The sequence below is a fragment of the Salvia splendens genome, chromosome 12 (genome assembly GCF_004379255.2).
Source record: "Salvia splendens isolate huo1 chromosome 12, SspV2, whole genome shotgun sequence".
Classification (NCBI taxonomy): Eukaryota; Viridiplantae; Streptophyta; class Magnoliopsida; order Lamiales; family Lamiaceae; genus Salvia; species Salvia splendens.
This window is the reverse complement of record NC_056043.1, coordinates 25941431-25953418: the sequence shown is the minus strand read 5'-3', so window position 1 is coordinate 25953418 and position 11988 is coordinate 25941431. Positions and strand designations below refer to the sequence as shown.

The window sequence follows — 11988 nt, the reverse complement described above, 5'->3', positions numbered from 1 at the left end:
CACTCTAAACATGTTTTTACTTCACTGATATGAAAAAAATAGATCACTATAATCAAATATCACAAACACTTCACTCTAACCGTAGAACACATCACTCTAAGCATGTTTTTACTTCACTGATGTGAACAAAATAGATCACTATAAGAAAATATCACAGAAACATAACTATAACCGTGGAACACATCACTCTAAGCATGTTTTTACTTCACTGATGTGAACAAAATAGAACACTATAAGAAAATATCACAGAAAAATCACTCTAACCGTGGAACACATCACTCTAAACATGTTTTTACTTCATTGATGTGAATAAAATAGATCACTATACGCATATATCACAGAAACATCACTTAACCGTGGAACGCATCACTCTAAGTATGTTTTTACTTCACTGATGTGAACAAAATAGATCACTATAAGAAAATATCACAGAAATATCACTCTAAGCATGTTTTTACTTCACTGATATGAAGAAAATAGATCACTATACGCATATATCACAGAAACATCACTTAACCGTGGAACACATCACTCTAAGCATGTTTTTACTTCACTGATGTGAACAAAATAGATCACTATAAGAAAAAATATCACAGAAACATCACTCTAAGCATGTTTTTACTTCACTGATGTGAAGAAAATAGATCACTATACGCATATATCATAGAAACATCACTTAATCGTGGAACACATCACTCTAAACATGTTTTTACTTCACTGATGTTAACAAAATAGATCACTATAAGAAAATATCACAGAAACATCACTCTAACAGTGGAACACATCACTCTTAGCATGTTTTTACTTCACTGATATGAAGAAAATAGATCACTATACGCATATATCACAGAAACATCACTCTAACCGTGGAAAACATCACTCTAAGCATGTTTTTACTTCACTGGTGTGAAGAAAATAAATCACTATACGCATATATCACAGAAACATCACTCTAAGCATGTTTTTACTTCACTGATATGAAGAAAATAGATCACTATACGCATATATCACAGAAACATCACTCTAACCATTGAAAACATCACTCTATGCATGTTTTTACTTCACTGATGTGAAAATATAGATCACTATAAGCAAGGACTACAGACACATCACTCTAACCATGGAATTAGGGATGTCAATCGGGCCAACCCGTTCGGGTTCGGGCCAACCCGTTCGGGTTGTCGGGCCATTCGGGTACGGGCTATTCGGGTTATGATTTTTTCGGGTTATAAAAGTTCGACCCTAACCCTAACCCTTCGGGTTTCGGGCTAACCCACCGGGTTATTCGGGTTAATGCGTATTTTTAATTCTTTTAATATTTTCAAAAAATAATACGTATTTTAAATTTCCTTTAATTATATACATATTTTTAATTAATCATTCAACAATGAAATACATATTTTTAATTTTCTTTAATATTTTAAAAAAAGATTAAGTTATTTAAATTTAAATAACTTATTCATTACATAATTATTTACAAAATATCTATAAATAGTATGTTTATGTTTATGTATTTAAAACATAAATCAACACTTTGTTTCAAAATTCAAACATAAATCAATTCGTAGAAAATTAAATAAATTTTTCATAACGTGAGATGTGCATCGTAGATGTAACAAAAAAAATTTGAATTGTTAAAGAGTGAATTATCAATATGCTAGCTAATTGGAGTAACTCTAAGTTTTCTTGAATTATGATTGGTCAAATTTAATTTATTCCAGCAGTAAATAAGTCAAATAACAATTTATCTTTGTTTTAAGAATCATCAAAGTACGCATAATTCAATGACGAAGCGGCGTCAAAACACTTTGCACTATTATATTGGAAATATACTAAAAGAAAGCTTTTATATACGAGTATTTATGAATCCATGAACCACATGGTGATTTTTTTCGCGATCTTATATAGTCGGTTGACGTATTTGGATTTTGCATGGTTTTAGAGGGTTGTTTTGGATGATTTTGATTATATTTCTATATTTTGGTATGTTTATATGTTTGTTGAGAAATGATAGAAAATTGATTAGAAAATGTACGCAAAATATGTGGATGTGCAGCAGCCTTGTTTGAGTCAATGTTTCTCGCGATTTTGAAGTCTGATAAACCTCTAATACATATCATTCTCTTCGTCTTCGAAAGAGCTTCGCGTGGATATATTACACGCCTCAATCGGAGCTTTGTAGAGAAAGTTATAACCGTTACAAAAACTACTCGCTGTGCAGAAGCCTTCAACCCGACGGGCCAACCCGTAACCCGAACGGGTCAGCCCGCCTAACCCGACAACCCGAATGGGTCAGCCCGAATGGCCCGATTTTAAATTCGGGCTGCGAAATTACAACCCTAACCCTGTATTTTTATCGGGTTATTCGGGCCGGCCCGCGGGTTCGGGTTACATTGACATCCCTACATGGAATACATCACTCTAACCATGTTTTTACTTCACTGATATCAAAAAAATAGATCACTATAAGCAAGGATCACAGATCACTATAAAAACATGACTTGAACAAAAGCGCATATTATTGTATTAATACATCTCTCGACAAATCCAAGAATCGATGAAACAATAATATTAAATCGTTTAGTTCAAAGAATTACTATTACATTAGCAATAAAAGTTGCCAAATTTTAAAAAAAGTTGATATTAATTCGCCAAATGATACTAAGAGAGTGTAGCATTAGAGCATCCACAACGGTGGATGGCGGCCCCGCGTCCGTCAGTGCCAGCGGCGAGGACGCATACGGCCGCCGCTGGCACGGCGCTGCTCGATGCATCGAGCAGCGCCGTGCCAGCGAGCAAGCGACGTGGCGGCTTATGATTGGGCAATGACATAGCCGTTACCTTTGAATTATTATTATTTTTATTTTAAAATTCGATTTTTAATTATATAAAATGATAAAAAATAAAAAAAAACTTCCAAATCCCAAAAATATTTTCCAAATCCGAGACGAGTTCTTTTTGCGCAGCGTCAAGAGTCCGCACGGAAAGACGTCGAAAGAGCTTTCAGGGTCCTTCAAGCCCGATTCAACATTGTTAAGTCTCCGGCTCGACTATGGTACGTGAATAATATCGCCGACATCATGTTCACGTATATTATCTTACACAACATGATTATAGCCGACGAAGGGCCGAGGGCGGCTAGCTTCTACGACGAGGACGAAGCCGGAAGCTCAACAGCGAGGTCTCCCCCACGCCGAGGCGAGCATACGACGGTTGGCCAGAGAATCGAGACAAGGCACACAATGCGCGATACCCGAATCCACAATCAACTACAATAAGACCTAATCAAACACATGTGGGCGAAATTCGGCAACACTTAGTGGTTTTTTTAATTTTTAGTATTTTAATTATGTAATTTTTAATTTTTAGGATTTTAATTATGTCGTTTTTATTTTATTTGTCATTTGTAATATTATTTAGGTTTTTTAATGAATTTTAGTATTATTGAAATGTTTTTGTTTAATTGAATTTTAAATTAATTGTGCTCGTCCTTGCAGAAGAGCACAACTGTGGGTGTTGTGCTCTTGCCAGAGAGAAGGCAGAAAAAGTGGGGCCGAGCCCACAACCGTGCCGCTGGCAAGAGCACGGTTGTGGATGCTCTTAAGTGAAATGGCTCCTTGATTGCGGCAGCTTTGCAGAGGGGGCAAAAGTTCTTGCCTTGGACGAGCCACCGCCGTATGCAGTCGGGATGAAACTTGTGGCCGCAATCCAAACTAGTCACCGATCCTCGGTACAGATCGTCTAAACATATGCAACAAACTTCGTCTTCATCTTGATCGGGCGAATCCACGTGGTGGTCGTGGGCCCAGACGCGGATATGCAAACTGTAGCAAATGGGAAGAAAGGAAGAGAAGCCGGGAGGAGGGGTGGCTTCAAAAGGCAATATCTCAACGGTAGCAAATGGGAAGAAAGGAAGAGAACCGGTAGAGAATCGATGAAGAATTCGAGTGGAAGAGGAGAATCGGTGGAAAATCGGTGGAGAATTTGAGTAGAAGAGATGACGGGCTGAAGAAAAATTCTCAAAATGAGAGAGATTCATGTTTTACCCAGCTTTGTTTGTTAAATGACTATTTAACCCCGTCTACTTATATTGTGAAGTAATTTTCTGAATCAATTTTGAAATCCTAAGCTGATTTTTCAACCCTTAATTTCTTAATCTTGTGTTTGAAATTTATTCTCTAGTTATATACTTGCCCTATATCACTGCTCAGTATTAATAAGCACAAATAAATAACTAATGTAGACACTGAAATTCAGCAAAACAAAAACCGATTCCCAAAACCCTAAGCCCCAAACCCCAACATCAATGGCCGACGTCAAAGCAGTTGATGAAGGAGGCGAATTCCCCGAGAAACGCACGCTTGATCCCCCAAATTCCATAAACAAAGCCCTAGATGATTCGATTAAGAGGCAGAAAATTGAAGCTCCCACCGGCAAAAATGGCTCCGTTCCACTCGTCGCTGGTGATGCAGCGAAATCGGAGGAGCATTTGAATGCCGTTGCTGCTGCGGAGGAGGAAGACGAGGAGGATGATGAAGACGAGGAAGACTATACTGCCGAGCAAGACGAAGATGCAGACGAGGATGCAAACGGGGAAGCCAGCAGAAAAGGGAAGGGGATCGTGGTGGACAGGAAAGGGAAGGGCAAAATGATTGAAGACTCCGACAACGATGATTCTGATGGCCGTGTAGATGATGATGACGACTCGAGTGATGATTCCGACAGTGATTTCTCCGATGGACTTGATGAGAGTGATCTGGAGGATGACCCGCTTGCTGAGGTTGATTTGGACAACATTTTGCCGTCAAGGACCAGGCGGAGTCGAGCGCAACCTGGGGTCCGATTTTCTAATGATCCCTGCAAGGGTAACGATGCGTGATCAGATTTTTTGATGTTAGTAGAAAAGATTATGGAAGTGTAGCTTTAATTTGACATTGTGCTGTGCCGTGATATTTCTTTAAGTTTGGAGAAGGGAGCCCATTATTGTACCTTTCAGACGTCCTTTTAATCAGTTGATGGGATTTTCCTTATATTATGGCTTAAAGTATGTTAATCATTTGATGAGATGATTTCCAACGCGATATAACTCCATCGATAATGTTTCAGATGCTTGACATGGACAATTGTTCCCCATTCATTGTGGTTTCTACTTATGAAATCAGATAAACTACACGTTATAGTAGATGGCTGGAATAAGAGATATCTGTCTTGATAATTGAATTGGATTGAAATCTTTAACTGTGACTTTAGATACTTCAGACTCATTATTGTTATGTTAGTCTTTTTGCAGGAAAAGAAGGGTGTTATTGCAGCTCTTGTTTAAGGAGTATGTGTATCCGAATTGTTTGATTTAAATAACATCTGTTTGTGGAAGTATCTCTTATTAGCTTTGTCACAACAAGCCTGCTTTTGCTGGGATTTCAAGCAACTATATGACAAATGTAAGACCACAGCAACCAGCATACTCGTAGTAACTCTCCCTTGTAGCACTATAATACATTACTGAAAGTGCAACATTCTTTTACCATAATTTACTTGATTGGTATGAAGTCTTAATGTGGATATGAAGGTACTTGAACATTCAATATGTCAATAATACATTGGATCTTTATTAAACAAAATTAAGAACATAGGGTTTCGGCTGCTGTAATATTGTGTAATGACCTGTACTTATATTAGGTTAATTCTAATGATGTTTATACATGATACAGTTGATCTTTCTAATAAGATGACTGAACATAGTGAAAAAGTACATATCAAGCTCTTTTGATTGATAAGAATCTAATCAGATTAGGAATCCTCCAGGTGAGGCAAGTCTAGATCAATATGTAGAAGTAGTTTAGTGAAGTAAATGACTTCTTGGTTTACTATCTTTGTGTTGTTTATGCAGAGGCATTCATTACATCATGTGTGCTTCCTTTTACCGTAACTAAAAGAAATTAAACATGGGATGAGATGGAAGTGGATGGTTTCCTCAATAATATCTCTTTGTAAAAACTAAAAAGGTATCTCACGATATTTTGTTGTGGATTGTATTTGGATCCCTCTCTTTTGTGTCATGCTGAATGACCACTATGTACTAACCCAGACTTGGTTTTATTTAATTTTCAAAATGTCAGACTGAGGAGTTACATAGTTTTCAGGTGATTATGATTGCCTGTATAGAAGTCAGAAACATCTGAGAATGTTGCCATAGAAAATGACACGCCTAGGAGGCATTAGCATAAATGGACTTCTGAGGTGATTTGCCCAGTTAGGCATTAGCATAAATGGACTTGCAATGAAACACATGATCATTATTGTTAATGATAACTTGGAACTCTGAGGAAAAAGAAGCTATTGTTACATTTCATGTTTGTTTATAGGGTGAAATTGGATGATACAGAACGGATTTTTCGTTACGTCAGCAGCATAAACATTTACCAAGAGATGCCTCACATTTTAGTTTGTTGAGTGTGAGTCTATTAAGATAGTAATGCCATATGGTTTCTCAATGAAGTGAGTTGATTATATTTGAGTGCAATTGACTCATATTAGACATAGGTGCCTGTTTGCATTTCTATGACTAATAAGCATCTAAACCTAGAAATGATACCATTAGGTACGTTTTACTCACAGATTCTTATCACTCTAGTCTCTATCTTTCTTACAAACTTATGTTAGCACTTCTTGCTTCTTGAGTTTGGTAACAACTCAATTAAGTTTATGCCTGCAAGGCCATTTTGTATCAAGTATATTGATATTATTATAAGAGGTTTTAACATATGTTTATCTAGACTTAATATATTCAAGCTTTTACGTGATAAAGTATATTAGGTGAGAATATTTAGGAAAGTGAAACTCACTTTCTAAATTTACTTGGGATGCTACGTTTTACTTCTTCTGGATACATGGTCAGCTTGTGACTCTTTTTCAGTTTTTCTGAGATTATCCTTTCTTCATAAATTATTAAGTTAGAATTATCACTGTTAGTTTATGTTCCACCAAGACTTCCTATTTGGAAAACCAAGATTCTTAAAACTAGATGACTGGTTCCTAAAACTAAAGAAATGGATTTGAAACAGCACAGAAACATAAATGATCTCCTTCTATATATAATTTCTTTCTACTCCTGTTACGAGTCTTCATATTCCAGGGCTCAAGCCTAATCAGGCAAATGAAACTGTAAAGCTGGAGTACAACAGGATAGAGGGAAATTTCCGCATGAGTGTTAAATGTGTAGAAATCAGAAACAACAGTTATAGTGAACACATTCTGTTGAACTGGCTTTGGCATTGACCGGACGGAATTAGATATTGTAGTTGCCCTAGTTGAATACATCCAATGAGACCCTTCCAAATTTTAATTTTAGAATGGATTATGTTTTATAATTTTAAAAATCATGCTTAACTGCTTCGTTTGATCTTTTCTGGTTCCTTTTTTGGAATTATTGACTACCTATTTATTTATATGTCTGTTCTTTTCCAGATGAATGAAGGACAGGGATGGACTACATTTTTGGATTTATTTCTACAATTTATGCTTGATGCAGCTTTCAAGTGGAAGGATCCTGGTTGCTTTCTCTGCTTGGCGTCTAGGGCTATAGGTATGTGTGGTTATACTTTGCTTCTCATGTTTCCGGCGTAAATTGGCAACAAAAGTATATGATGCATAATTGAGGATGTGGGGTGTGGTTTTAGTTTTCAGATCCTCAAATTAAGGTAAATTAGGTCGCATAATCATGCATTTCTTTCACTTGGGGCACATATAGTCGACAAGGTGCAGTGTATGCAGTTGCACTCACTTGTATGCATAAAGGGGGAAAAGATTCTTTATCTTGCTCAAGGTCTCTCAACTTTGTAAGTGGCTATCAACTTTTACCAGCTAACAGCGTTATGCCTCTCAGAGGACTGGATTCATCTCATACCGTTATCACACTTCAAAATATACAGAGCATTTAAGTTAAATACAAGAGAATGTAACTGATGTCTGATTAACTTCTGTATTTATGATTTGATCAGAGGATAAAGTATCCTCTCAACATATAAATAAATGCTTATTTATTTTGATCTTGAACATTCATTGTCTTAAGTGCTAGAATATATTCCCAATTTAATGTCTACGGATGGTTCCAAACTAAAATAAGATTGCACAAAAGATGAAAAAAAATTGTCAACACTATATGATTTTATACTTTGATGAGCTCTGCATGCATTAGGATATCTTCAATGTGTCAAAACTGTGCTCTGGATTCGGTTTATTGAGATATGTTTCATGGAGAAATGTGAAGCTAACGTAAGTGAACATCACAAAAACCAAATTTTAACGCTAATAATAATTTTTGTCTTAAACTTCTGTTCAGAAATAGATGGATCATGTCACCAATTTTTTTTTTCTAAGAGTAGATATCAAATACAAGTATACAACCATACCTTTTACAAGGAAAATTATACTATTTAGTTATGTTAGGGGCATATGAGTAACTTGCTGCCTATCATTTTGGGTACCACCTTATAGCTCAATTATACGCTAATTAGAAGGACTAGTAATGTATATTCACCATAGCTGCAGGCATGCGTCTATAATGCCACACTATTGTGCTGTTAGTCAGATCGAATCCTATGCTTCCCATTGTATTATTCCCAAAGTTTGTGTAATGGAAAATTAGCAAAATAGAAGGCGAGCCCTCATTATCCTTTGTAGAGATTGCATTACTATAGTTGGCTAGTTTTCACCAGAATGCTTGGAGGCTGGCTTTAGCTGGCGCTAGGAGTCTAACTTTGAGAGTGTTGCGGCATCAATTTAGTACCTCTTGGCTAACAGTAAACTACTCCCTCCGTCCCATTTTAGGAGTCCCGGTTTACCATTTTTAGGTGTCCCACTTTAGGAGTCCCGGTTGAAATATTCCATAAATGGTAAAAGGCCTCACATTCCACTAACCATTTTCCACTCACATTTTTATTATAAAACTAATATATAAAAGTAGGACCCACATTCCACTATCTTTTTTCATCAACTTTCTTTTATATTTCTTAAAACCCTTGCCGAATTCAAATGGAACTCCTAAAATGGGACGGAAGGAGTATGTTAGATGAATGCTGGGGAACCTTATACTAGTTCTCGGATCTTTGTTTCAATGTGCTTTCGTTATGTTCTCTTTTATTACGTTAAGTTTTCTCTTGGGAATTTAATGATATGGTTGATTTGTGGAATTACTGTTAATATAAATGTGGCTGGTTTTTGGATTATATTATTAGTTCTTGAACCTATTTCTCTGAGACAAATTCCTACAAAGATGCTAGCAGCTATAAGTCAGTCTAAAGACATGCTTGATGTGTTTGACTAATGACAACGTGCAACTTGCTAGGGGAATCAAAAGTGTGCTTGCCACGGTTAACTAGAAGTCTAGAACCATGTGCAGTAGAATTTTTGCTGGAGTGTTTGGATTAGGCCCACACCTTGTCTGTTTCCTATTAGATATACAGATATACTAGAACTAGAACCCAAATAAATATTGGGGACCTTTTTCAGAAATTTATCCCTTAGATGTTATACACCCATCAGCATTGGTACTGGAACCGAAGTGGATGAAATGGTAAATTGCAGTCAGCTCTCACAACCAGAATTTCTCAACTCAAGTCAAAGGGGCTATGATTTACGTTTTGACAGACATATATCTAATAACACTTACTGTCAGATGATTAAAGACGACATGTTGCTTGACCTAATGTCATATGTTTATTACCATCTTGGGGATAAGACTCTTTTCTAGTGGGTGGGTGTTAATTATAGGAATAATTATATTGAATGGTAAAAGAATTAAAGAATGACCAAATAAGGTATTTGTGTACTTTATTTATAATCATATATACCAAAGTTCATCTTAAAGAAAAATTATGTTGTTTGTTTTATATAGTTAAATATATAGAGTGGATTGTAGAGAAATCCTCAATGAAATTAGTGAATAGGTGGTCTACTCTATCAGTATCAAAGATTTTTTTTGCATTGGGACTTCTCTCGTGCATTTTGAACCGCTGGTTGTTCTTTTCTTTTGTCGCAGATTCGTCAACAATATAAACTTATTTGGTCTGATTCATGATATGATCGTCAGTGCTTGGTGTTGAAAAAGGTTCTCATCTTCTGCTTACGGCAGGAACTACGTGGCATGATTTGCTTTCTTTACCGAACAAGATCACTGTCGCCTTAGAAGCCAACCTAGAACAATGCAAGAGAGCCATTGAATAAGTAGTGTTTGACATAACTTTGAAGTATTTTCAAGTCTGCAATGATAAGGGAGAACATGAATTCCTATGGTTTGGAGTGTTCCTTGACTTTCTGTTTGGTTCCCACTTCACCAACAATTTTTTTTTGTTGCAGTGTCAGCACCAAAGGAACAAAGAGATGCTCCACAACATGAAGACTAGATTCCTACATCATGGCTCGGAGGTAGAATTAGGTTTGCAGACTTGTCTTTTTAGCTTTGAGGCATCATTCAACAGTATAAAGCATGTGCAATACCGTTTTGATGTGATAACTTAATATCTTATGACATCCTCAATATCATATGCAGATTCTAGGGGGTTCGATATTTGTTAATTTTCATTGGATTTGGTGTTATATAAGGTAAGATTTTTAGCATTGTTAATTGGGCATAGTCCATTTTTTTAAGTGTTTTATGGTGTGGTATTCAATTCTTGTTCACTTACTAACTTCAAATCTGGAACAATAAAAGTTAATTAGTAGAAGAAGACACTAATTAGTGTATTTCTTTCTATAATTGGAAATCTAAATGCAATTTGAAATTCTTACCAGACAATGATTTAGTTAGGTTCATACTCCCTCCATTTTTAGATTACTTAAAATCTAGTATTAAAATGGCTCAAAGCCAATGAAGTGCTTAAAGGTATTTTAGAAATGAGGGCCCTTTAATTTTTATAACAACAAAAATGCATTACTTAATGTGTATGTCGAAAATCTTAGAGCCGTGTAGAGTAAGACAAATGTAGTATATTCACAACATCTAGTTGAATATAGTAAAAGAATAACTATAGTGTTTATAGGGAAAATTATGTACATTTTGCTAAAAGAATGACCTAAAATATCAGAAACTGAATGAAGAATAATATTTATATGTATTGATAACAAATAATTATCGTGGTAATATTATTTTATTTCATTATTGTGGTATTATATCATATTCTTTTTATCTAATATCATTTCGTGGTACAATCATATTCTTTTGATTGTAAATTCAAATTTGTGAATATAGTGATATGTATTACTGAATTCCTACTCTTTCTTATACTATAAATAAACAAAGATTGGAATACAAAGTAAAAAAGCTAACCAAGGATAAATATATATTAAGAATTTTTTTTAATATAACTAAAAATTTTGTGTATGTATTTCATTTATCAAAAATAGATTTTCTTTATTAAGTTGATTATTTTTTGACACGCAATACTAAAAATGTAGATTAATAACCTTACATACATTTTGCGAGAATAGGAAAGAATACAAAAGTCAACATATCAATTCATGACAAAATGCAATTTAGTTGTTAGAACACTTTTCTTCTATCCAGTGTGAGTGAGTTGCAATTGAAAAGTTGAATTCAAATATCAAATTAATAGATTAAATTCTGAAGTAGTTACATGAAAACAAGCTTGTTCATGAGGTCGTAATCAAGTAGTGTTAATTTCAAACTTGACTTATTTATTGTATAATTGTAGTATTAAACGGGATTGAATGAAATACTATTATACAATTTGGCTCATTTATAGCTCTTGGTAGCTAGTAGGTCCATATCTTTACGAATGAATATGCTAATAATCTTTGTGACAAGTAACATGCCAAGCTTTATATTTTATATTGGCATTTGCATAAATGTTAGTGTGATACCGTTTAACCAATCATAATCCGGTAGGCGATGCTAACATCCAACACAAATACATCTAATTTAATCACATATATATGTCGCATACATTGCGAGGTTAGATTGGACTCAAT

At 35.3% G+C, this 11988-nt stretch overlaps 1 protein-coding gene across 9 annotated transcripts; it reads left to right on the top strand.

The window, feature by feature from the left end:
- The first annotated feature begins 4234 nt into the window (after positions 1-4234).
- Positions 4235-10624, top strand: LOC121759333 (pheromone-processing carboxypeptidase KEX1-like). Of its 9 annotated transcripts, none has more exons than XM_042154883.1 (5): positions 4235-4865; positions 5291-5441; positions 5891-6005; positions 7468-7585; positions 10357-10624. In XM_042154883.1, exons 1-2 carry the CDS (start codon positions 4307-4309, stop codon positions 5347-5349), a joined length of 618 nt encoding a protein of 205 aa, XP_042010817.1. In that variant the 5' UTR covers positions 4235-4306; the 3' UTR covers positions 5350-5441; positions 5891-6005; positions 7468-7585; positions 10357-10624. The 9 variants fall into 9 exon arrangements, with proteins under 9 accessions (XP_042010817.1, XP_042010813.1, XP_042010814.1 ...); XM_042154879.1 differs by having other exon boundaries at positions 10133-10624; XM_042154880.1 differs by having other exon boundaries at positions 10040-10624.
- Positions 10625-11988: the final 1364 nt, after the last annotated feature.

Bases quoted from the DNA above. Each gene is read 5' to 3' on its own strand.
- LOC121759333 (XM_042154884.1), top strand. From the start codon at position 4,307: ATGGCCGACGTCAAAGCAGTTGATGAAGGAGGCGAATTCCCCGAGAAA. The intron at 4,866-5,290 runs GTAACGATGCGT...GTCTTTTTGCAG, and splicing joins TTCTAATGATCCCTGCAAGG to GAAAAGAAGGGTGTTATTGC.